Source organism: Pollicipes pollicipes, unplaced genomic scaffold, assembly GCF_011947565.3.
Source record: "Pollicipes pollicipes isolate AB1234 unplaced genomic scaffold, Ppol_2.1 Scaffold_2555;HRSCAF=2994_pilon_pilon_pilon, whole genome shotgun sequence".
NCBI lineage: Eukaryota > Metazoa > Arthropoda > Thecostraca > Pollicipedomorpha > Pollicipedidae > Pollicipes > Pollicipes pollicipes.
In genome coordinates, this window is record NW_023596136.1 from 15,085,479 (window position 1) to 15,112,176 (window position 26,698).

The 26,698-nt window shown below is 46.1% G+C and overlaps 1 protein-coding gene across 1 annotated transcript; it reads right to left on the reverse strand.

The window, feature by feature from the left end:
- Positions 1 to 930: 930 nt before the first annotated feature.
- LOC119107960 (glia maturation factor beta) lies at positions 931 to 6,121 on the reverse strand. The gene is made up of 4 exons (XM_037231553.1): positions 5,724 to 6,121; positions 4,645 to 4,741; positions 3,941 to 4,126; positions 931 to 2,957 (listed from the first exon to the last, which is right to left on the reverse strand). Exons 1-4 carry the CDS (start codon positions 5,724 to 5,726, stop codon positions 2,818 to 2,820), a joined length of 426 nt encoding a protein of 141 aa, XP_037087448.1. The 5' UTR covers positions 5,727 to 6,121; the 3' UTR covers positions 931 to 2,817.
- Positions 6,122 to 26,698: the final 20,577 nt, after the last annotated feature.

The following is a 26,698-nucleotide window of genomic DNA, read 5'->3' on the forward strand; positions in this document are numbered from 1 at the left end:
CCGTCACCAATGTACATTTTCCTCTGGTATGCAGGCTCGTATGTGCAGGCCCACGTGATGGGCCATTGTAAGGCGAGCGTTGAATCGTAGTTGGCGAATGTTCACTCGATCACGATTGTCTTGATCGCGAATACTAATCATAAGTGATGATTTCATGAGTTTAGATGCCAGGGCGTCCGAGAAGGCGCTCTAGTTGGGACGGACAAGCTTTAAAAGGTTCGTGCCTTTGATCAATTCATTACATGCCCGATATATCAAATAACACCGGATCACGGTTATTAAAGTATCTTTGAAAAAGCACCACAAAAAGGTTATTTAAATTGCTGAACGATGTCACCTGTCATCTATGCTGCAAAGCATTAACCAACCCGCAATAAAAAAACACTTGTTAAGAGCATAACCCAATGAGTCCATCATCGCTTCACACCTCTAGATCAACGAACTGCCAACCGTTTCGCCAGGACAGCGAGACATTCTTGCCTCGCAGAGGAGCCGCTTATAGCCGCCGCTGACCTCTAACGCAGCCTCTGCCGCACTACTCAGGCGGCAACGTCTGGCCTCGCCGCCTAGCGGTGACCCGCGCCGTCTGACGATGATTCACACCACCTGGCGGTGACCCGCGCAGCCTGGCGCGATTCGCACCACCTGGCAGTGACCCGCACCGCCTGGCACTGACCCGTGCCGCCTGGCGATGACCCGTACCACCTGGCGGTGACCCGCGCTACCTGGCGTCGATTCGCGCCACCTGGCGGTGACCCGCCCTGCCTGACATTGACCCGCACCGCCTGGCGGCGACCCGCGCCCGGAGCGAGGCGCGCTCGCCAGCCCTCCAGCCGGCGCGCGCGGCGTCTGGCGGCCGAGCGTCCCTCTCTGCTGCGCGACACATCCGGTACAACACATCGCCCTCCGAACGCCAGGACTAGGCCACAATGCGCTGAAGCGTGTGTATTTGCGGGTTGACAATTTGACCAGGGTATGTGGACATACGTAGCTCAGAGCTCATGCCACGACGCGATACACTCGAATCACAAGTCTTTGGTCCTTACGTCATGGCGTTCAGCACCACGCACAAACCAAGCTAAGTAGTCAACTTTGTACCAGACAAAACCTCCGCGTGCCCAGGCAAGCATCCACAGTGAAACGAAAACTGAACACAGAGCATAACAGAAGACCAGCAAAAAATGAGCAGCACAAGCTGGCGAGATGAAGGACAGTCGTCTCGCGAGCAGGGGCAATGACGGCGTTCGCGCCATTCACCTGAGCGCGAACAGAACACCAAGAAACAAACCCAACATGGCACCAGCTAAGGCAATGCACCTTGAGGCCTGGACCCGCGGGACGTTGGACTGTGTTCCAGTAGAGACCCTCCCGAGCTCACGGGCGCGACCCGCTCCGCCTGGAAGCCTAGCGCGGCGGCCGCCCACAGAGCGCGCTCGTGGATGGTCGGGCGCCGGCCGAGTCCTGCGTCCTACCGACACTGGTGCCGGGTCTACGCCACGCATTTCGAAAGGCGACGCAACGACTGGAGTCATGTGTGAACCATTCAGGCACCAACAACCAATGGTCTCTGATGCTACATGACGGGTCTTTGAAATACGAATAAATGTGGTCCAGCACAAGAAAGCAGACAATACACCCTTTAACCGCCCGTGACAGCTGTGATGTTACGGCGAATCTTGCGCTGTCTCGAGGGACGACTTAAAAGCACGCCCCTGGGGTTCAAAATCACCGCGGCCCTCAACACGAAATTGCTTGTCTTTCACCTTGAGTACAAGAGGTGCCCCTGAGACGAGACAGGAATGTGGAAAATATTTGTGACGACCAAAAGAAACAATAGCTTAAACAACGGGACGATATGAACGGCCCCAACAGTTGCAACCAAAACTCATTTGCGACAGCGAAAAAGAGAACAGTTCAAACTACGTGCCACCATCGATGGCCTAAAAATTTAAGACTCTATCGCCCCTCACACTTCTTCGCGAGTTTGTAGACAACGCAAAGCGTTGAATGGCAAACTCGAAGTCACTAGGATAATGCAAACAATTGTCTTTTGGCCCCATTGGACCCGCGCATCCAGTGACCGCGACTGAATATTCTTATCACACGCAAAAGATGATCGAAATGAACACTATCTCCGCTCTTAACCAGCCACATGCAAAGGGCCGCGCATGTTCCATACACATCACAAATGTGACACATAGATGAGCCGTGGACTTTGTAGGTTTGTAGCATGTACATGACTACGTCACTGCACGGCAAACACGGATCTTCAAACAAAAGCAGGTTTGTTGCGATGAAAAGGCACGCGCATGCCAAAAGTTTGGGGATTAAACTTATGGATAAGCATTCCTGAAATGCGACAACAGCCTGGCTGGCTGTTGTCAAGGCTTGGCTTGACATGCCTGACAACAAGGCACAAAATAAGGAAAGGTGAATACCTGCCCAGGTCACATTATCATTTTAACTCCTTTCCACACATGGACGATTTATAACTTAAATACAAATACCGAACGTTTCAGCTCCTGGCAACGGCCATTTTGATAAATTGGCCATAACGCAAGACCCAGAACTTGGTAATTTGTATAAACCCTACTGTGCTACAATACTTGGGTTGACTTGTGCTTAGTTACCGCACGAATATCATATCCCGTAAATATAATGGCACCGAACACACCCTCACTTCCTTCTTTTGATACACTTTCAATGATGGAGCCAGCCTCGTACATTCTAGTGTCATTTACCCACAAGCCGGCATTGAAACCCGCCCGCGAACCGAACGCATTTCACGTTCCACCCATCAGGCGTCACTGGCGGCGCTCACTTTTGCAACTTTTCCACGAGCCACTCATCAGTGAGCTCCTCCAGCTCACGGATCTCGTAGACTTTGGTGAGTTCGACCTCCTTGACCAGCGACAGCTTGCTGCCTGCATACATCATCTGCAGCTGTGGCTTGGCGTCTGGGGACAGCAAAGTGCCAGCTGATGCCGCACAGGTTTGGAACTGAACGTCCCAACGCACGTGCAAATACATTAGCGTAACCCCCCCCCCCCCCCCGCCACACACACAGACACAAACACAGACAGCGACATAAGTCTGCAGAGCGGGCGACAGGAGACATTTACATTATGGGAAATTCTTCCACAAAGAATCCCTCCAACAACAGGAACAAGAAGAGGATATTTCCCTCCACTGAATGCCATCTTGCACATCCCTGGCAATGGGTAAATGAACTCTTCGATCATTACATTCATGCCAATACAAAGCTTGCTGTGCCTATGAATTTAACTATATAGCTTATCACAACCAAGCACTTGGTTCCCACACCGAGTGTTCTGTTAATGCTATTAATGACGTGGCTGTCACAGGTGCATAAAGTTAAAAAACAGGACAGTGTAGAGTTGGCCCCCCACCTTGCCCGAAGAAAGCAATTTGCAGGTGAATACAACATTGGTACAAGCTTATTATCATACATCTTGACTTAACAACACTCCAGATAAAATCTTACATTTTGCTTCACCAGGGTGATCTGCTAAAGTAGCAGAAGTCTTGCTGATGGAGTAACCATGCTCACACATTCTCCCATCACATCAAACTGCACACAGAAGGAATGCCCAATGCCCAAGACAGATGACCAAAATCACCACTGTAAGTGAAACCAGGACATCATACCACTGTGCAGGACAATGTAGCACAGATGGGCACAGTCAACAGTCCATATCAGATCCCCAATCACATCAAACTGCACACAGAAGGAATGCCCAATGACCAAGACAGGTGACCAAAATCACCACTGTAAGTGAAACCAGGACATCATACCACTGTGCAGGACAATGTAGCACAGATGGGCACAATTAACAGTCCATATCAGACTGCAGTCCTTTCAGGGGGAACAGAGCATACACATCAATCAAATGTGCTACACATGCAGCTGCAAACAGACCTTTTGGTGTGGAGAAGATGAAGACCATGGGATAGCTGACTCGTCCGTCACTGTGGTCCATGCGGCAGGAGTAGATGATGAAGCGTGGCTGGTGCTCAGGCAGCTCCGCACGCAGCTCGTCCACATCCTGCACGTCATTCAGCTCCTCGTCCACATAGACCATGTGTGACTCAGGATCTACTTTCACTGTGGATGGGCAATATGAAGGACTTAACACCAAGCCTGTATGTCAAACACATCAGGCAGGTATCACAATGAATATGCTGTTTATGCAGACTTGGAGTAAATAAAACATTCATATTTCAATGAGCATGGGTTATATTCACCATGATACACTGTGCAGAGCAATCAGCCCCATGAAATCTGGCAACCATTGAATGTGGTTAATAAACCAGCAGGATACAGTCAATATCTTTAAGATTCCTCCACAAAAAATAACAGCAGAGACTTCAAAAGAAATGGTTGATAAGCATGACATAAATATGTGTCATTGTTAACTTCCATGACAACTTTCCGAGCCATGCTGTCTAGACTAAAAAAGTAGGTGGCCACAAGTTGCGGAAAATCCACACATATTTAGTTTGAAAACTCTACTGCAAGTTCAATGGATGCAATCAACAAGCCTACTGGCAAACATTAACTGAGAAAACAAACCAGTAACAATTTTTATGGCCACCATAAATCAGCATATATCTGATTCTTACATATTAAAGCAGCATTTGTAGTGTCCTTTCTAAAACGGAAGTTCTTGATGCTCTCCTTTGCTTCACTTGAGATCTCACATATCTGCACATTCTGTGCCTGAAAAGGGGTACAGTGAAAGATCAAACATCTCCCTTCCCTTATTTTTTAACCTTGGCAACACAAGTAGGCCTTAAAGACTCCTAGCTCTTTCATACTACACAAGTTAGCACCATGGGGTAAATACATCATAAAACTCTTGTCAAACTGGGACAGAGAGCCAAAACCTGACAATGGTAAATTAAACCATTCACAAATCAAATTAGGTCATAAGAATCAACTTAGTAATTTATAGGCCACTCCCACTATCTAAGAGGTAAAAATGGAATAAACACCTATTGGAAAACTATCAGGCAGGCATTATTGGAAATTGACAGGTGTGAACTATGATATGTTCTGTCAGGTCACAGGAGTGAGGGCTGTTATCACCTTGACCCATATTTGTAGATCAGGAATGCAACAAGCCCTATCAATGGGAGGAAATAGCATTCTGAAGATTTTTTGTACTAAATGAGTATGGCCAGATTGCACCCTTAGCTTGGATGACATACACTAAAAAAACACTACAGTGGCAACCCACTTGAGCCCCAAATACCAAAAATATGTTAACAGAGCTTCTTTGAAATGCCTTTCCTAAGGCAAACATGATCTGTTACTTCTGAGCAAAATATAAGGACATGCCTTTGGGAAAGAGGTCATAGATCATGGACCATCAAGGTCAGGAACATGGTATTTTCACATGTGTAAATAGGATAAAAACTTAACTAGCCAAAATTTGGGCACAATTTTTGGACAAAATTTGGTCAATGAATTCAAACTGGTCAGAATGATTCTGAAACACCTTTGGGGGTCCTGGGTCCCCTGATGGGGACATGGTTATGAACTGCTTGAAAGCAAAGTGTACAGTAACATATTTTAATTGATAACAGGAAACATAGAGTAACATAACATAAATGTAAAACAGCCAGGAATGTGTACACTTTCACGAAATACTGCAATGAATTTCTTCTATTAACCAAAGATGTACAAATGCACCACACACCATCTCTCAGGTAGCTTCCAATTGAATTGATATGCTGTCGCTGTCAGGGTGAGCTAGAGATGCACGTATCTTCTGGTCTCTGACTCCTTTGCTGCCGTACTAACACCACTCAATCCTTTTCGCCAAGCACTGACAACGATGAAACACACTGAATGGGCGTGGCTGGCAGCTGACAATGCTACACACCAACGTCGGACCCAACCAGGTACAGCTTGTGCCCAAGATAAAGATAGACGAAAAACTGGGGAGCTGATGGCCCTATTTCAGATGTGTTTTTAAGCACTGATGCTGGCACGAATAACGCAAGTCGAGAGGACGGACCAGCAATACAGACGCTCCACACCGGAGGGCGGACGCGCGGATGGCAGCGGGAGTCACAGTGAGACGGACAGACACAAGCCGAGAGCAAGGCGTGAACAAAGGCGATGATTCTGGCTCCCGTTTGAAAGCAACTGAAGATGATGACGTCATATAAAAGGAGTATGCATTACACTTTTGACCGTTCATCAAACAAATACAGCAATAATTTTTTATACATTTAGTTTTACTCAAAATAATGTGCGAGTAGCTCAGCTCAAAACTATTATGACTTATACGTTATCTGTAAAAGTCCATAACCTTTGGGCGCTAGAATAATGGTCACTGCTGCGCTAGGTAAGCAGGCATCTGCCAATCAGTAAGCATTAGCGGCATTAGTGAAGCAGTTTCAAGCAGTGAAGAAAGCAAGGCTGTGAGAGGGGCGTGTGGTCAGCTAGGCCTGTGGAGGGGGAAAGGCTGGGGCGGAAACTAACGTCTTGTAACCAGCGCGTCCAGGTACCGTCAGCCGCGTCAGGTTGGTGCCGTAGCTGCGGGGCGAGACGTATAACAGCGCTCGTAGGTAGGTAGGTTACGTCCAGCGGTTTCTTCAAGTACTTCAACTTTTTAGAAGAAAAATCGTCCATTGCGAGCCGTTTTTCCTAAATACGCGATAGTCGGCCGCCCCAACCACTCGCGTTTCAGGTGCCCGAGATTTTTTTGAAATAATAACAATCCAAACGCACAGTAGCACCAAAATAAAGACCGAAGCACTTACCATTTGCCTGTCGTGTGTTCGACCACTGCATACATGTCGCATGATTGCTCTATCAATCTTCAAGATAACCATCTGATGAATATAATTTCCGCACAAACACCTTGTTTTTAAAAATCCGACCCGACTTTTCCCAATGCGGTAGTCAACCAATTACGGTTCCACTTTGAAAACAAACCCCCATGCATGCAATGAGATACTCACCATCGTTTCCACCACTGCTATAAGCATGCTCTGTAAAGTTTGTGTACCTCTTGCATTATTCCAGCTGTCGAGACCTCAAAACGGCTTGCGGCATCCAATAACATTTTCTACCGAGGAAGTACTCTCGTGTATAAGGTACGCTGCACTTATAAATATATATGTACCGTACCGAAAACGTTGGCCTCGCTTTGGTCTTCGGTTTCCGGGGCTTGGTCCGTTCCCTTAGAATTGCTGTTGACACATTATTTCGGTACAGTGTGTCTTTGGATGACAAAGCGGTTTTTAGGTCTCGCCAACTGGAATTATGCAAGAGCCGCACTACTTTAAGAAGGTGCTACTACAGTCTGTCCGCACATGATGGTGACATCCCACGACAGTGCATGAGTCTTATTCATTGAATCAAACCATTGCAGCTCAACCGACATTGTCGGCACAATGTGCTTATTTCTACTTAGTAAGAAGGGCTCTTGTTTCAGGTGCACCGTACGACTAAACGTATATGTACCGTACCTAAACCGTTGCCTTTGTTTCGGTCCTCGGTTCCCGGGGCTTGGCTTTGTTCCTCAGGGTTCGTGTCAGGATGTTATCTCGGCGGGGTGTGTTTTTGCCTTTCAGAGTGGTTTTTAGGATCTCGCCAATCGGAATTATACAAGAGGTGTACTACTTTAAGAGGGTGCTACTACAGCCTGTCCGCACATGATGGCAGCATCTCACGGCAATGCATCAGTCTTATTCATCGGACCGAAGTCTCGCAGTTCCACCGTCATTGTTAGCGCGATGTGTTTAATTTCCATAAGTGTGAATCGCCTGATCCGGACTCGTGCATGAGGTGCACTGCGCTAATAGACGCATATGTGCCGTACCGAAAAAGCTGGCCTAGCTTCAGTCTTCGGTTCCAAGGCTTGGTCCATATAATTAGGATCTTTATTGGCATATTATCTCGGTAGAGTATGTCTTTGTATGTCAGAGCGGTTTTTAGGTCCCGCCAATTGGAATTATACCAGAGGTGTACTACTTGAAGAGGGTGCTACTGCAGTCCGTCCGCCAATGATGGCAACATCTGACGGCAATGCATGAGTCTTATTCATCGGACCGTGGTCTGGCATATCCACCGACATCGTCAGCAAGATGTGTTTGGTCCTAATAAGTGTGAATCGCATGATCCGGACTCGTGTGTAAGGTGCACTACGCTAATAGACGTATATGTACCGTACCGAAAACGCTGGCCTTGCTTCAGTCTTCGTTTCCCGGGGCTTGATCCGTTTCCTTAGGGTGGCTGTTGGCATAATATCTCGGCAGAGTATGTCTCTTGATGTCAGAGCGATTTCAAGCCTTGCTCGTTGGAATTGTACAAGAGGTGCACTACTTTAAGAGGGTGCTACGACAGTCCCTCTGCACGACATGATTGCAGCATCTCACGGCAATGCGTGAGTCTTATTCATCGGACCGAAGTCTTGCAGTTCCATCGACATTGTCAGCACGACGTGTTCAGTTCTAAGGGTGTGAATCGCATAATCCGGACTCGTGTGTGAGGTGCACTACGCTAACAGACGTATATGTACCGTACCGAAAACGCTGGCCTTGCTTCAGTCTTCGTTTCCCGAGGCTTGATCCGTTTCCTTAGGGTGGCTGTTGGCATATTATCTCGGCAGAGTATGTCTCTGGATGTCAGAGCGATTTCAAGCCTTGCTCGTTGGAATTGTACAGGAGGTGCACTACTTTAAGAGGGTACTACGACAGTCCCTCTGCACGACATGATGGCAGCATGTCACGGCAAACGGAGTAGTCATATTAATTGAATCCAAGTGTTGTAGTTTAAGCGACAATGTCGTCACGATGTGTTTGGTCCCTAATAAGTGTGAATCACATTATCCGGACTCGTGTATGAGATGCACTACGCTGATAGACGTCAATGTACCGTACCGAAAACGTTGGCTTGGCTTCGGTGTTTGGTTCCCGTGGCTTGGTCCGTTTTTTAAGACTGCTGGAAATGCTTCAGTTCCGCCGACATTGTTGGGTTTTTCTCTGTGCTGTCTGTTTGGAAACATCAATTCGAGACACGAATGTGAAGAACTGGGATACTTTTCTTAATTGCTCGAATGTACGTAATTTGGTGCTTATGTTGCCCTTTTAGTACATGCTATAAATCGTCGGCTGTCTGCGTGTTAAAAATCATATGACCTGTTTGTTGCCGAAATTATTATATTATCAGATGGTTATTTCTTGAAGATGATAGGCAATCATGCGAGCATTGTGAGTAGCAGTGGTCGAAACGACGTAGTGTATAATGTTAATTGCCTGCTCTCTATTTTTGGTGCTAAAGATGTCGTTTGGATTGTATTATTTCAAAGTCGGGCAATCCTGCTAACGCGAGCTGGTTGAGCCCGTGCCGCATTGCGCGTAAAACGCTCGCGGTGGAGATTTTTCTTCTTCTAAAAAAGGTGAAGTACTTGAAGAATACCCGTACACCTACAGCTAGTAATAGACCCTCTGAACATCTACGGCTCTCGATTCATTCTGTATGGTGTACGTGGTATAATCGTAGATTTGGGCTACCGAAATCCTAGTTCTCCATCAGATCAGCACATAAAAGGTTGATAGTACTCTGTTGCCCTATGACCCCAAACTCTAATATCTGACCTGCCTGGCCGATTTGTCAAGCCTGTGGCTCTGAGATGTTTGGTTGAATGCCACCTGACTGTATGGTGATTTGTAGATTTTGAGCAAGGAAAGGGGCAGCAGGTAGTCAAATCCAACCAAAGGTTTAATAGCTGAACAAATCTGAAGTCACTGCTACCCAAGTTGCCGAGTGTTGTGTTTTTTTAGAAGAAAAATCCCCACCGCGAGCGTTTTACGCGCAGTGCGGCACGGGCTCAACCAGCTCGCGTTAGCAGGATTGCCCGACTTTGAAATCATACAATCCAAACGACGTCTTTAGCACAAGTAATGAGCAGGCAATTAACATTATTCACCACGTCGTTTCCACCACTGCTACTCACAATGCTCGCATGATTGCCTATCATCTTCAAGAAATAACCATCTGATAATATAATAATTTCGGCCACAAACAGGTCATATGATTTTTAACACGCGGACAGCCGACGATTTATAGCATGTACTAAAAGGGCAACATAAGCACCAAATTACGAACATTCGAGCAATCAGAAAAGTATCCCAGTTCTTCACATTCGTGTCTCGAATTGATATTTCCAAGCAGACAGCACAGAGAAAAACCCAACAATGTCGGCGGAACTGAAGCATTTCCAGCAGTCTTAAAAAGCGGACCAAGCCACGGGAACCAAACACCGAAGCCAAGCCAACGTTTTCGGTACGGTACGTTGACGTCTATTAGCGCAGTGCATCTCATACACGGGTCCGGATTATGTGATTCACACTTATTAGGACCAAACACATCGTGACGACATTGTCGCTTAAACTACAACACTTGGGTTCAATTAATATGACTACCCCGTTGCTGTGACATGCTGCCATCATGTCGTGCAGAGGGACTGTCGTAGTACCCTCTTAAAGTAGTGCACCTCTTGTACAATTCCAACGAGCAAGGCTTGAACTCGCTCTGAAATCCAGAGACATACTCTGCCGAGATAATATGCCAACAGCCACCCTAAGGAAACGGATCAAGCCCCGGGAAACGAAGACTGAAGCAAGGCCAGCGTTTTCGGTACGGTACATATACGTCTGTTAGCGTAGTGCACCTCACACACGAGTCCGGATAGTGCGATTCACATCCTTTGTACTGAACACGTCGTGCTGACAATGTTGATGGAACTGCAAGACTTCGGTCCGATAAATAAGACTCATGCATTGCCGTGAGATGCTGCAATCATGTCGTGCACAGGGACTGTCGTAGCACCCTCTTAAAGTAGTGCACCTCTTGTACAATTCCAACGAGCAAGGCTTGAAATCGCTCTGACATCCAGATATATACTCTGCCGAGACATTATGCCAACAGCCACCCTAAGGAAACGGATCAAGCCCCGGGAAACGAAGACTGAAGCAAGGCCAGCGTTTTCGGTACGGTACATATACGTCTATTAACGTAGTGCACCTTACACACGAGTCCGGATCATGCGATTCACACTTATTAGGACCAAACACATCTTGCTGACGATGTCGGTGGATATGCCAGACCACGGTCCGATGAATAAGACTCATGCATTGCCGTCAGATGTTGCCATCATTGGCGGACGGACTGCAGTAGCACCCTTTTCAAGCAGTACACCTCTTGTATAATTCCAATTGGCGGGACCTAAAAACCGCTCTTACATCCAAAGACGTACTCTGCCGAGATAATATGCCAATAAAAATCCTAAGGATACGGACCAAGCCTTGGAACCGAAGACTGGAGCTAGGCCAGCGTTTTCGGTACGGCACATATGCGTCTATTAGCGCAGTGCACCTCATGCACGAGTCCGGATCAGGCGATTCACACTTATGGAAAATAAACACATCGTGCTGACAATGACGGTGGAACTGCGAGACTTCGGTCCGATGAATAAGACGGATGCATTGCCGTGAGGTGCTGCCATCATGTGCGGACAGGCTGCAGTAGCACCCTCTTGAGGTAGTACACCTCTTGTATAATTCCGATTGGCGAGACCTAAAAACCACTCTGATAGGCAAAGACACACCCCGCCGAGATAACATTCCGACACGAACCCTGAGGAACGAAGCCAAGCCCCGGGAACCGAGGACCGAAGCAAAGGCAACGGTTTAGGTACGGTACATATACGTTTAGTCGTGCGGGCACCTGAAACAAGAGCCCTTGTAACGCGATTCACACGAAGTAGAAATAAACACATTGTGCCGACAAATTCGGTTGAGCTGCAATACTTTGATTCAATCAATAAGACTCATGCACTGTCGTGGGATGTCACCATCATGTGCGGACAGACTGTAGTAGCACCTCCTTAAAGTAGTGCGGCTCTTGCATAATTCCAGTTGGCGAGACCTAAAAACCGCTTTGTCATCCAAAGACACACTGTACCGAAATAATGTGTCAACAGCAATTCTAAGGGAACGGACCAAGCCCCGGAAACCGAAGACCAAAGCGAGGCCAACGTTTTCGGTACGGTACATATATATTTATAAGTGCAGCGTACCTTATACACGAGAGTACTTCCTCGGTAGAAAATGTTATTGGATGCCGCAGCCGTTTTGAGGTCTCGACAGCTGGAATAATGCAAGAGGTACACAACTTTAAGAGGCTGCTTATACGGCCAGTCCGCGCAACGTGATATCTCACGGCATTGCATGGGTGTTGTTCATTGAACCGAATTGTTGTAACTCAACCGACATTGTCCGCACGACGGCTGGCTGGCTGGCTGGTGGCTGTTGGCATATTATCTCGGCAGAGTACGTCTTTGGATGTCAGAGCGGTTTCTAGGTCTCGCCAATTGGAATTATATAAGAGGTGTACTACTTGAAGAGGGTGCTACTGCAGTCCGTCCGCCAATGATGGCAACATCTGACGGCAATGCATGAGTCTTATTCATCGGACCGAAGTCTTGCATATCCACCGACATCGTCAGCAAGATGTGTTTGGTCCTAAAAAGTGTGAATCGCATGATTCGGACTCGTGTGTGAGGTGCACTACGCTAATAGACGTATATGTACCGTACCGAAAACGCTGGCCTTGCTTCAGTCTTCGTTTCCCGGGGCTTGGTCCGTTTTCTTAGGGTGGCTGTTGGCATATGATCTCGGCAGAGTATGTCTCTGGATGTCAGAGCGATTTCAGGCCTTGCTCATTGGAATTGTACAAGAGGTGCGCTACTTTAAGAGGGTGCTACGACAGTCCCTCTGCACATGATGGCGGCATCTCACGGCAATGCACGAGTCTTATTCATCGGACCGACGTCTTGCATTTCCATCGACATTGTCAGCACGACGCGTTTAGTTCTAATAAGTATGAATCGCATTATCCGGACTTGTGTGTGAGGCGCACTACGCTAACAGACGTATATGTACCGTACCGAAAACGCTGGCCTTGCTTCAGTCTTCGTTTCCCGGGGCTTGGTCCGTTTGCTTAGGGTGGCTGTTGGCACATTATCTCGGCAGAGTACGTCTTTGGATGTCAGAGTGGTTTCTAGGTCTCGACAATGGGAATTATACAAGAGGTGTACTACTTCAAGAGGGTGCTACTGCAGTCCGTCCGCCAATGATGGCAACATCCGACGGCAATGCATGAGTCTTATTCATCGGACCGTGGTCTGGCATATCCACCGACATCGTCAGCAAGATGTGTTTGGTCCTAATAAGTGTGAATCGCATGATCTGGACTCGTGTGTGAGGTGCACTACGCTAACAGACGTATATGTACCGTACCGAAAACGCTGGCCTTGCTTCAATCTTCGGTTCCCGGGGCTTGGTCCGTTTGCTTAGCGTGGCTGTTGGCATATTTTCTCGGCAGAGTACGTCTTTGGATGTCAGAGTGGTTTCTAGGTCTCGACAATGGGAATTATACAAGAGGTGTACTACTTGAAGAGGGTGCTACTGCAGTCCGTCCGCTAAGGATGGCAACATCTGACGGCAATGCATGAGTCTTATTCATCGGACCGTGGTCTGGCATATCCACCGACATCGTCAGCAAGATGTGTTTGGTCCTAATAAGTGTGAATCGCATGATCCGGACTCGTGTGTAAGGTGCACTACGTTAATAGACGTATATGTACCGTACCGAAAACGCTGGCCTTGCTTCAGTCTTCGTTTCCCGGGGCTTGATCCGTTTCCTTAGGGTGGCTGTTGGCATAATACCTCGGCAGAGTATGTCTCTGGATGTCAGAGCGATTTCGAGCCTTGCTCATTGGAATTGTGCAAGAGGTGCACTACTTTAAGAGGGTGCTACGACAGTCCCTGTGCACGACATGATTGCAGCATCTCACGGCAATGCATGAGTCTTATTCATCGGACCGAAGTCTTGCAGTTCCATCAACATTGTCAGCACGACGTGTTCAGTTCTAAAGGTGTGAATCGCATGATCCGGACTCGTGTGTGAGGTGCACTACGCTAACAGACGTATATGTACCGTACCGAAAACGCTGGCCTTGCTTCAGTCTTCGTTTCCCGAGGCTTGATCCGTTTCCTTAGGGTGGCTGTTGGCATATTATCTCGGCAGAGTATGTCTCTGGATTTCAGAGCGATTTCAAGCCTTGCTCGTTGGAATTGTACAAGAGGTGCACTACTTTAAGAGGGTACTACGACAGTCCCTCTGCACATGATGGCAGCATGTCGCGGCAACGGAGTAGTCATAGTAGTTGAACCCAAGTGTTGTAGTTTAAGCGACAATGTCGTCACGATGTGTTTGGTCCTAGTAAGTGTGAATCACATTATCCGGACTCGTGTATGAGATGCACTGCGCTAATAGACGTCAATGTACCGTACCGAAAACGTTGGCTTGGCTTCGGTGTTTGGTTCCCGTGGCTTGGTCCGTTTTTTAAGACTGCTGGAAATGCTTCAGTTCCGCCGACATTGTTGGATTTTTCTCTGTGCTGTCTGTTTGGAAATATCAATTCGAGACACGAATGTGAAGAACTGGGGTACTTTTCTTGATTGCTCGAATGTACGTAATTTGGCGCTTATGTTGCCCTTTTAGTACATGCTATAAATCGTCGGCTGTCTGCGTGTTAAAAATCATATGACCTGTTTGTGGCCGAAATTATTATATTATTAGATGGTTACTTCTTGAAGATGATAGGCAATCATGCGAGTATTGTGAGCAGCAGTGGTGGAAACGACGTAGTGAATAATGTTAATTGGCTGCTCATTATTTGTGGTGCTAAAGATGTCGTTTGGATTGTATGATTTCAAAGTCGGGCAATCCTGCTAACGCGAGCTGGTTGAGCCCGTGCCGCACTGCGCGTAAAACGCTCGCGGTGGAGATTTTTATTCTTCTAAAAAAGGTGAAGTACTTGAAGAATACCGATGAATAATGCATATGTTTTGGGCAGCTGTTACTTGTCCTGGTCATGATCCCGTTGCAACAAATATCCTGTCCCACCTGTAGTAACATGTACATGCTTACCACACAAAGTGCACACATATAGATTAATAGGATTATGGGATGCACACACATATGCACACATTAGAATAACAGGATGCTTTGATCTTTCACCCATTGTCTTTCAGTTGTCCTGAATGTGTATGTAATGTGTATCATCATTTATTAGTATTCATTCACCATAGAACAGTGTATGAAATTTGCTTTCAGCTCTTGGGGAGGGAGAACAAAAATGTTGTGATCACAGCTTGCAGAGAGAGCAAGATATTTACTAGCAAATTTACACTATATCCACAGCTGACATTTTGGGACCATTGTGTGGTAAGAGTGACAGCAGATGCCAAGCACAGAAAGACTGGCTAGGCTTATTCATAACCACAAAACTTGCAAATCAGCTCATAATTTTGAAAGTTTCCAACGTCTGAAATATAATCTTTTATATAAATTACACTAATGCAATATGCATGAACAACTATAACGCAATGTATATAAAATGCTCCTGAAGGTAATACATGTTCTGCTGAACGTAAGGCATAAAATGCCAAATGTAACACATGCTCTGCTGAATGTAATACACAATCTCTGTTGAATGATACATACTCCTTGCTGTTGAACTGAATATAAATACCCAATGATGTCACAAATCTAATCAAACCAACAATTTCCCGGGATCCCACCCTGGCCAGCTTAAATTAGATGTAAGTAATGGCTTTCTTCCTCGGAAAATTATCGAAACAACGCCTATATGATAACTCGGAAACATTAGCACCTCTGCTATTGTTTCGACAAAGGCATGCTGCCAAAGTATCAACACTCTAAATTTGCATAGTCGCTTTTCCGATGAGCTAGGTCTTTTCAGTCTTATCTATGCGAACAATGTTCCTCGCAAGCGCATCTCACAACTTACCCAACCTAGCCTTTTCCTTCCTAACGCGGCAGGGAATTTTGTCCCATGCTCAACTGATTGGTCGACCGGTCAGCTGACTCGTCTACCCATGACCAATCAGCGCCATAGCCTGGCGATGTAGTGTGCTGCGGACATCGTCGCCGGTGCGAGATCGTAACTACTCTAATTTTCAAAGGTTCTGACACGATCCATTGCTTTCCGATTATGGTGGATGCATTGTGGTATAAAGAGACTATATACAGCCGCCTTATATGGATAGTTTCATTCTGAAATGAGACGAAAGTCTCACTTTACGCACTCTTCGGCCATCAAACATACATTGCATATGCTCACATCCCTCATCCGCCGCAGCCACAGAAATTTGAGCAGTGTAGCAAAGCCTGCAAAATTCGAGCACTTCTGTTGCACCGGCATTGCCTCGCCCTACCGCGCGTAGGCGGTGCGGGCAGAATCCGGGTCATCTGTCCATGCGCGTAAGAATGGGCGTCATGGTATGTCCATGTCCATGTATGTCCCATGGGTGTCCTGGTAACCAATCATGTTGGGTATTGCGACATAAGAGAGCGACTTCAGAATTGACTTTAATGCCGCACCTTCGTGTATTCGCTTTCTCCTGTCCACGTTCTACGATGCACCACGTCCTGTCGCGGCCAAGCACCACGTTGCCGTCCTTTTATATCGCGAGAGTTGTGATGGGTATAGGTGGCGCCACCACACCTCATTTCGTGGTTTTAAGACAAAAGCACGCACGCATGAAGTATGTAAGCATTGTATGCAAGAAAGTATAGGTAAGGTAGAAATATCATGCGGCAGAAGAGCATATGCTTTCCATTTCCGATTGCAAATGTGGTAGAGTTGCGCCCGATAGGGAGGACGGGGAGGCAAACCACGCACCCGCTTCCGACCGCAGATTCGGCAGTTGGGGAAGGTGATGTCCGGTTCAACTCAATTGTCGAGGGATCAGGGCGTGATATGTGGAGTTCCTCCCAGTAGTGTCACCAATGTTTTAGTCTCGGCGTTGGCATTTCAGCTTGGGGTATGAGGCAGTGCTCTGATTGAAATGCCTGCCAACCTCTTACCCTGCCTAGATTTCGGAAAAAATCCCAGATTTAGCGAATTTCATTCTGACACCAGCAATATAATACCCGTTGTTGGCTTGGTTTCTGGGGCACCTTTACTGTTGTTTCGGGTTCCACCTCATAGTCGGGCTAACGCTCGCCCTGACAGGGGGAGGAGGGTTCCCCTGGGTTTTCTGAGGGTATCTCTCCGGCATACCGTGAGATTGCATTCATATTCTCGGTAGTCTATGGTGGTTTTATTGTGCGTATTTTGACATACCAATGTGCCTCTTGCCTTTCCAAGCAGTGACATTTTTTTAGGAAGGTAGCACGCCGATTCACGCCCGGCACTGGCAGCAGGCTGCAACTCACGTATTCGTCGATCGCACGCGGCGGCCCGACACCGTTACATCAACGGAGCTCACCCCCATGAACATGTGCTCATAATGCACCAAACTGCATGTTAACTGCACTACATCCAGTGTTATACAAAATGCATGTGTCATTTCGTGCCGTTGCATGAACTGGCTTCATAAATGTCGGTATGCACAGCTGGAAAAGTGAGCTTTTCGGGGAAATTTGACCTTTGACTGGGCATAGTGAGATCAATCATTGACCTAACAACAAATAAGTGATTGCCAATCTCTAAAAGTCATTGAGAGCAATCCACTTGAGTTCAGTTCCGCGAGACTCTCCTTCTTAGCTTGGAAAAGGCAGGGGATCGTATTGACTCCCTGCTCTCTACAACGTCTACTACCACCAACATCAGCCGGCGTTATGGAACAGCGTGAATCAGGGCCAGGCTTCATGACATAGGTATGTGAATCAATGCCTGGATCTCCGTTCCACTAGTCTGATGACTTACCTAACCAGCATACGACTGGGCGCTGACCACTTGAGTGACAAACACTCAAACACATCAAACACTCGCCATGTGGTTGACACGGTAAGGGCTGCCAGCCAACGATTCGGCGCTGCTTAACTTTTGTATCTTGTTTCCACGTTTAAGTTAGTCAGAGCCAACGAGCTGCTCTTAGGAGCACTTATTCGTGAACAAATAAACCAGGCATGTATGCAAAATAGGCAACAAAGCATTTTCCCCATGCTGTCATTTTGTCGGGGATATGCCGACGAAACACTCTGGATCAACTAACAACTTATCGGGCACGTGAGGCCAAAGACAACAATGTAAGCAGGGCCTCCATGCCCATAGTGTCCGCCGACACTGCTAACTTTACGGATCGAGGAGACCGGACTTTGGACTGTCAGAACAGAATTCATCTCGTCGAGAGGAAGGGGTCGCCAGTCATAGTGGCCCTCATAAAACAGGAACTTTGCCTCCAGGACGTGGGAGATGTGACTCGCGGGATGGGGCGAAGTTAATTGGGAATACGATGAATAGTTGTAGCATATGGTGATTGTGGGATGAATGAGCAGAACAGAAAACAAAGCAATAAATGATAAGGGCCAATGGGAACAACGAGAGCTCATCAGAGACAAGGGATGGGCTTTAAACTCCAGCTCAAATCAAGTAATGTTTAAGCCAAAGACAAACTAGGGGAGAGTAGGCGACATTCTCTGCTGGCCGTAACGTAACCCAAGTCATGTCGGGACGGGTACAGCGGGGACCACTCAGCAGACTTCTCCCAGTATCATTTCCCTAGCTCAACCTCCACCCGGAGCAGTGATGTGACATCACCTAAATGTCTCTCAAGGAATTGTTCATCCTCACACATGGACAGCGCGGGTGCAGCTCATTGCTCATCTCACACAAGAAACGAAACAAACACCGTCGCCGACTTCGCAAAGTGCAAATGGTCCAGAAACCAAATTAATAATAGTTGCAAATGTTGCAGAATATTGCAGCCATTCATAATGCAAAATAAGTATCAATGAAGCCTGTGATTATCGCAAACAGCCCCCGGAAACATGAAGCCAATCAATGGTGAAATTGTGCAATTACTTGAAAACTACAGGACGTTGCAACACCGTCTGGGGGTTAATAAAGCGATATATATCCCTAGCACCACCTCCATTGTTCACACAACGCACGGAAGCTTCTATAAAGATGATTTGAGAAATCATTGCAAAGGGTTGCTACATATTGCAAAAACGATTAACGACCGTACAAAGCCAAATAGCGCCCCAGAATCACATCCAGCCTACTCGTAAGCAGAAGCCCTCCGAGATAAAACCATGCGTAACTGCAGTACATGCAAAAACGTCGCACATTGCAAGCAGCACTCCACGTTGCAACACTACAGTGGTACGTCATATTTAGCAATCATCCATTGTTATGCTTTACATAAACTTGTGTGATGATATAGTTACTACGTGATGTAACTTTGTACAACTAAGGCTGCTCAACTCGTAAAATTAATGCAATACAGACCCATCCAACCGGATTAGAGCGCACGAATCGTAGATGGTTGAGCACTTAGTCGATATTTCATGGCAAGCCTAATAGCGACCACATCCCTGGTGATGCCCAGATTTATATTGAGATATAATTGATACCTCAGATATAAGAAACTTGGTACCGTGATTACGAATCTTGAAGCGTAAGTCTTGCACAAAGAGAATGAAACAGGATCCAGGAAGGTAGCTAAAAAACAATACAACAGATTCATGGATTAAAATTGAATGCAGACACACATGCAAACACACATGCATACATGCATGCACGCACAATGCACACACAATGCGCGCACGCACGCACGCACGCACGCACGCACGCACGCACGCACGCACGCACGCACGCACGCACGCACGCACGCACGCACGCACAGCACGCACACACACACACACACACACACACACACACACACACACACACACACACACACACACACACACACACACACACACACACACACACACACACACAGGCCTGTTCAAAAACTCCTCAATACAGACAAAACCTGTGACAAGACCCACCATATCAGGTGGCATATAGCAGCTATACTACACTTAAGCAACATGGCACACTAGAAAGTATATAACCAGCAGCCATCAGTATGCACACACTATAGATGCTGAGTATATTCCAGTAAAACTTACCTCAGAATTCCAGTAGGGCGTTGAAGTTTACCAGCAGGTCTGTTCAGCAAAGCAAAATCTGAAGAACTTAAAACAGGTTAACAATCTGCATTTTAATCACAAACCTTCACCAGTTGTTATTGTATCCTAAATGTCTGAATTACTTTTGAGCAGCACTGGCATAAAAATTTCTGAAAGTAAATCTAAGTCAAACAATTTGTACAATTTGCCCTGACCCTGTACGTACACAACTACACAAATGTTCTGGGTTGAGTGCACTCAAATCATGTAAGCATCCCAGCTGTGGATGGATTTTTACAGGTTGACATATCACAAGCGAATTAGCCACTAATTGACGTAAGTTTTAAGAAATTCATTTGCAAAATGAAAAATACTATTTTTTAACACTGAAGGACAGAGGATTTGGTGTTCTTTACCTTCCGGCCGACAATGTTTGTGGAGGGAAGAGCGTCGGCTTAGGTCTGTAATGAGGGCCGGCTAAGCAGCTGACGAAACGTCGCCAGGCTGGGTAAATCATCTCAATGACAGGTATTGTGCTACTCATGACGTCACTGGTAGAAATGTAAAAAACGAACTTCTTTTACTTCTCACAATATCACAAGGATTCACAAGCCACTTATGATGGCAACATTGAAAACCAAGCGGGTATTCGTAATAACACGTGTCCTTCATCCCACTGATGACGTCACTGGTACGAATGAATCTGTCATCAGTTGAAAACTATCAGTGGGACACGTTTTTCGGGCTGTATTTTCCCGCTGCTCACGACGTTCCGGGAGATTGTTACGGTGTACGTGCATCTACCTATGTACTCGTGGTTTACATTATTGTGCCATTTGAAACTAAATGAAGAAAAAATAGGCTGCGTTTTACCTTCTGCTCATGACGTCACATGACACGAGTTATGGTCTTCGTTTCGTATCACTGTGAAACCTGATAATGGCAGAAAACCACCTTTCCCAGCAGGCTTCCTCAAGAAACTACTGCAAGAAGGTCCAAGTAATCCATGAACAAACCGCATTCAGGCATGTCCACACTGAGCTGCCAATGGGGCCGGAAAAAGACATGAACTGGCTCAACGTTTTCGGTTACCGGCGTTATCGGTCTTTAACAAACATTCCAAAATAGTGTCCATGGGTGCAACCAGTGGTGGACATCATTTTGACATGGTTTAGACGGCAATGGTTCCTCCTAGACTTGAAACGCGGGTTCCGTGAGTGTTATGGCACCCTCACCATTAGACACTCTGAGAATGTATGTAGAGCATTAACGTTATGACAATGGATGGGAAGAATCGACTTCAATATGAATATGAGCTCCCTTACTTTCTGAGACGTTCCTCCGTCTATGTTTCGGGTGCCAACGCCAGATTTTGTATTACATTTGCAGCCCAACTCTTTAATTTACCTTCCGGCCGTCTGCTATGAACTCTCCAATTGCAATGCGTGGCGTTGCTTTGCTGCGTTTGGAAACGACTGCAAAGTGTTCGAAATTATTCCTGAACAAAATGCCTTTTAGGTGAGTCCACTTCGAGTCAATAGTATGACCGTTGATGCGCATAATCGTAATTTTTACCTTTCTGCCGTCAGCGTTATACACCCATTTCAAACGTGCCAATTTACTTTCAATCGATGCAACTATCAGCGACAACATTTTAAGAAAGTGTTTGATATGGACAAGAAAGTGTTTGATGTGGACAGACCATGCTGTCGGCCGATACGTAAAGAGCTGTGTTTTAAGCCTATCACCGGCCCTATTGGTAACTCTTGTTGCATCGTGTGCTGGTTGGGATAAGTACGCTTTTCCACGTGTCATGTGTGACCATTGGACTTGATTCTTCAGGTAAAGGTACCTTTCATGGCATACACATTTAGCCGCATGCACACCGTGTTTCTCGCTCGCAGGCGTGTGGGTATTGTTCAGGCCTGAACGCAAGCCCTGGCTATGTGCCCAGTAGGCCGTGGTGCTGCCCGTGAAAAGCTAACCGAGGCTAGAATATTTGAGATGCCCTTTTTAAACAGCTTTAGAATGATGTCAGCTAGTCGTTGCACCGATGGAAGCTATATTGACACGTCTGAAATGGACAAATGATACTGGCGGCCGAAACGTAAAGAGTTCGCTTTACGCCTAGCATCGGCCCTGTTGGTAACTCCGAGTGGGTACGCCCGAATGACATTTTGTTCATGAAGGACCGTCTCCACCGTCTCCATGATGATACCGGAATTGTATGCATGGTTTTGAAATGATGTTGCTAGTGATATCATCGATTTAAACTATGCTGGCACGTTTGAAATGGCCAGACAATGGTAGCTGCCGAAGCGTGAAGAGTCCCCTTATGTCTATCAACGGTCACTATTGGTAACATCGAGTGGACAGATTTCAATGCAAGTTTATTCACGAATTATTTGGATTTCCAGTACTTTCTAAATGTAGCAAAGTTAGGTCATGGAGTCAAATTGGACATTTCATGGCAGGCGGTCGTAATGGAAATGAGTATTGGTTCAAAATGGTGATTTGGCGACGGGCGCTACCAGTCGGAAGTGGACTTCCTTATTCATTTTCCTGTACTGACGTAGCATTTTCTCCGTTTTGTAATGTGTGACCAACGCGTTTTATGGTATATACACATAACCGCATACAAGCCTTGTATCAGGCTTGCAGGCGGTTAGGTATTGCGTTGGCCTTAACGCACGCTGTGGCTTTGTGCCCAACAGGTCATGGTGGGCCCCGAGGAATAATCCATCGCGGCTACAATGCTTTCAGGGTCCTGACCATGATACATGAATGTTCAGATGAACACACGTTCTATGGTACACTGTATAGCGAAAACAAACGAGTTTCGGCTGGCAGGCTGTTAGGTGTTTCGTCGGACGACTGGGCACATGGCACGCTGCTCCTATTTGCTCAGTTAGCAGCAGCGCTGGTCCCCGGGAATAACCCGCCAATAAGAATATACGAATTGCCATTCAGACAGTTTTGGAATAGTGTCGACGAGTGATTTCATTAATGGAAGCTAAACTGACACGCTTGAAATCGGCAGATAATGCTGACGGCCGAATCGTAGAGTCAGCTCATACCTATCACCGGCCACATTGTTAACTCTGCTTCTCTTGTGCGCTCGTTGGGATGTGTGCTTCCTTTCAACGTGTCATATGTGACCGTTGCACTTGATTTTTCACGTAAACATGCCTTTCATGGTAAATACAGTTAGCCGCAGACACACCGTGTTTCACGCTCGAAGGCTCGTGTTGGTATTGCGTAGACCCTAACGCAGGCTCTGGTTATTTGGCCTGGAGGCCGTGGTACTGCCCGTGAAAAGCTTCCCGGGGCTAGAATATTTCAGATGCCATTTTTAACAGACTCTTTACAGCTTTATAATAATGTCCACGAGTCGTTGCACCGATCGAAACTATACTGACACGTTTGAAATGGGTGCATGGTGCTGGCGGCCGAAACGTAAAGAGTCCGTTCATGGCTATCACCTATATGGCTATATTGGTAACTCGGAGTGGACTTAGCTCAATGACGTTGTGTCCAGGAATCATCTGGAGCACCTTGCAGTAGTTTATAAATGCGGAACAGCTATGCCATGCAGTGAAATTCGAGATTTCACATCAGACGGCCGGAAGATAAATGGAAGTGCTTGGCTGGAAAGGTAATATGTGGACTGGCGCTGCGTGCCGAGACCTAGGCAGAGGAACGGCTCAAAAAAGGTGTCACCCATACTCATTTTGCATTTAATTTTTCATTGGTTGCCATGGGGTAAATGTCAAAAATTTTGGAAGGGGGGGTGGGGGGCGGAGTGCCATGAAACGTAGAGATCTCACGTTTGTACGTTAACAGCCCAAACGGCACAACGTGATTGATTTCCCCGTCCCAAATGTGATGGCTTCTTTCTCATGTCATGTGTGACTATTATGCTAGATTTTTAGAACAAAGACACGTTTCATGACATTCACATGTAGCTGCATGCGAACCTTGTGCCATGCTCACAGCGGGTAGGTATTGGGTCAGCCTGAACGTACGCTGTGGATTTGTGCCTAATATCCAGCATTTGTTTTCTGAACATTTTAAAATGATTTCATCATCGTTCAACATCATTCAGAATTACGTGTTGTTAAGTGCATTAGCGAGGAACATTACTCACATAGATAAGACAGAGGATTGGCCTTATTCCTCGGAGAAAAACCTGGACAATGGGGATATATGGGGACAATGGTTCGGTTGATATTTCGGCAAGGTACTTCATCGAAGCGATAGCAGAAGCAACCTTCAAATAGCAATAGCAATAGCAATTAAAAAACAAGAGCGGTAGCAAACTTCTGCCATTGTTTCAATAGAGACATGGTGGCGAAATTTCAACCGAACTATATCTCCATTGTCCTGGTTTTTCTGCGAGGAATAAGGTACTATTGTCTTATCAACATCATTCAACTCTACGGGTTAATGGCTTCTTATATCTCTATATGTTTGCGGTTCCTCACTGAATAATGAAAAGCGCATGAATGTAATCTATCATTAAAGCATGTAGTAATATGTACATACATATATATATATATATATATATATATATATATATATATATATATATATATATATATATATATATATATATATATATATATATATATTACTTCAGCTTCAGATCGACGCAATACTTAACCGCCTGCAAGTCTGCAACAACGCTTGAGAGCAGTTATGTGTGTACCATAAAGGGAGTGTTTCCCTAAAAAAATCAAATATGGTTGTTGTACATGACGTAGCAGAGAAAACAACAGACTTCGGACGTGGGAATCAATAAAAAGGTGTTTTGTCCCAAAGGTTAGGGAACGGCGGTTACATGGGTGTTGTCCCTCCCCCCCCCCCGTTCCAAGAATGTTCAGCACGAATCGTTCCAGTACAAAATCAGTTTGGGCCACCCCCACCTTTCTGACACGTTTCTCCGGTCATGTGTCCGCTGGTAGCACAAGTCGATAAATCACTTTTCCAACCAAACGTCTTTGTAACCCTTACCAAACCTTACTCCGCCTGCAATGAAGTTCAAATTTCACTGCATGACCAAACTTTGCTGCACTTAAAAACTTTTGCAAATGGTTCCGAATGATTGAGGAACAGTTAAGTTCACTCCGAAATATCATGACCGATGATAAGCATAGACTACTTTTTATGATTCGACCGGCAGCATTATCTGCCCGGTTCAAACGGGTCAGTATGGTTTTTCTCCGATGCAATCATTCGAGGACATCCATTAAAACTGTTTCGAGCTAAATTAGGTATATAATATGATATATATATATATGAATTATATATTATATATATATATATATATATATATATACATATATATATATATACCACACACATATATATATGTGTATATATATCTACTATCTATATATATATACTATATATATATATATATATATATATTATATATCTATATATATATGTGCGTAGACGTGTCGTCCGCTGATTAGCCGGCCCTCATTACAGACCTAAGCCGACGCTCTTCCCTCCGCAAACTTGTCGGCCGGAAGGTAAGAACACCGAGGATTTATGAAAAACCAGGACACATAAAATATAAATTGCAAAATGACCGTGGCAGTCCAAGCACCGCCAAAATGAAAGATACCTCGTAACTGTTAAGAATATACAGCAACCTAGATCCCAAAAAAGAGGAACGTACTAAGTAGCTATTGCAGCCTTTGCACGAGCACACGTTCCACGTCAGGAATCACTTGTCGCTAGGTACTCACCGATATGGATCTCCACATGGCGCCTGGCGCTGTCGACTGTACGTGAACACGGACCAAGTCACACAGGCGCCGCCTGAGCCCCAAGGTAGGCCAAGAGCTGCTTGCCCATTGCGGGGAACAGAGGGGGACGCCGACTGATAAGAGCCGGCCAGCCTGCGCGGCGAGTCGTCCAGACGCAAACAGTTCGAGAAACACGACCCGTACACGACCCAAACACGAAACGACTCGGGCACGGTAACGCAGCCAACCCAGGCGTAACAGGGAAAAGGCCGTAAACCCCAATCACCACCACTCTGCGACTGCACTGCACGGCCCCGAACCACGGCTCCGTTCCCGGGAGACGACCGCACAGGGGAGCAGTCTTCAACGACAGAAACGACCCCAATTACGGCTTCCATTCTCTTTTAATGCTGCTTGTTTAGGACTTTGCTGAATTCTTAGAAATTATCCATTGGCAAAACCCACCTTAAATAAAAAGGCAAATTCAACAAATCTTCAAAATTATTTAACTTCAAAACCAATAGGTCTGCCCAAGGGAGAACAAGGCATATCTATGTAACTTTACACTCACATGAAAGTTTGACAAGGCCGCTCCGTAGGTTGATGAAAAGAATTACGTTCTTTCCTTCCATAACCCTCTTGTGCGTTTTCGTGGCGTATTCAGCTCGGATTTCTTGGTGGAAAATACGCATTCTCTCCAATGCTAAATCCTCCCCAAGAGCCAGACCTCGGAGCACATGATTATGCGTGTCCGCACGAGTGTTTAGGATGCTTTGTGACGTCATTGTGATATGTTGCATATAATTTTCCATTCTGATAGTTTGACATGAAAATTTGATAGCAAACACGTATGTAACGTCTGAATCGCTTTTTTCCTCCATATGCGCTAAATAAGCGTTATGTT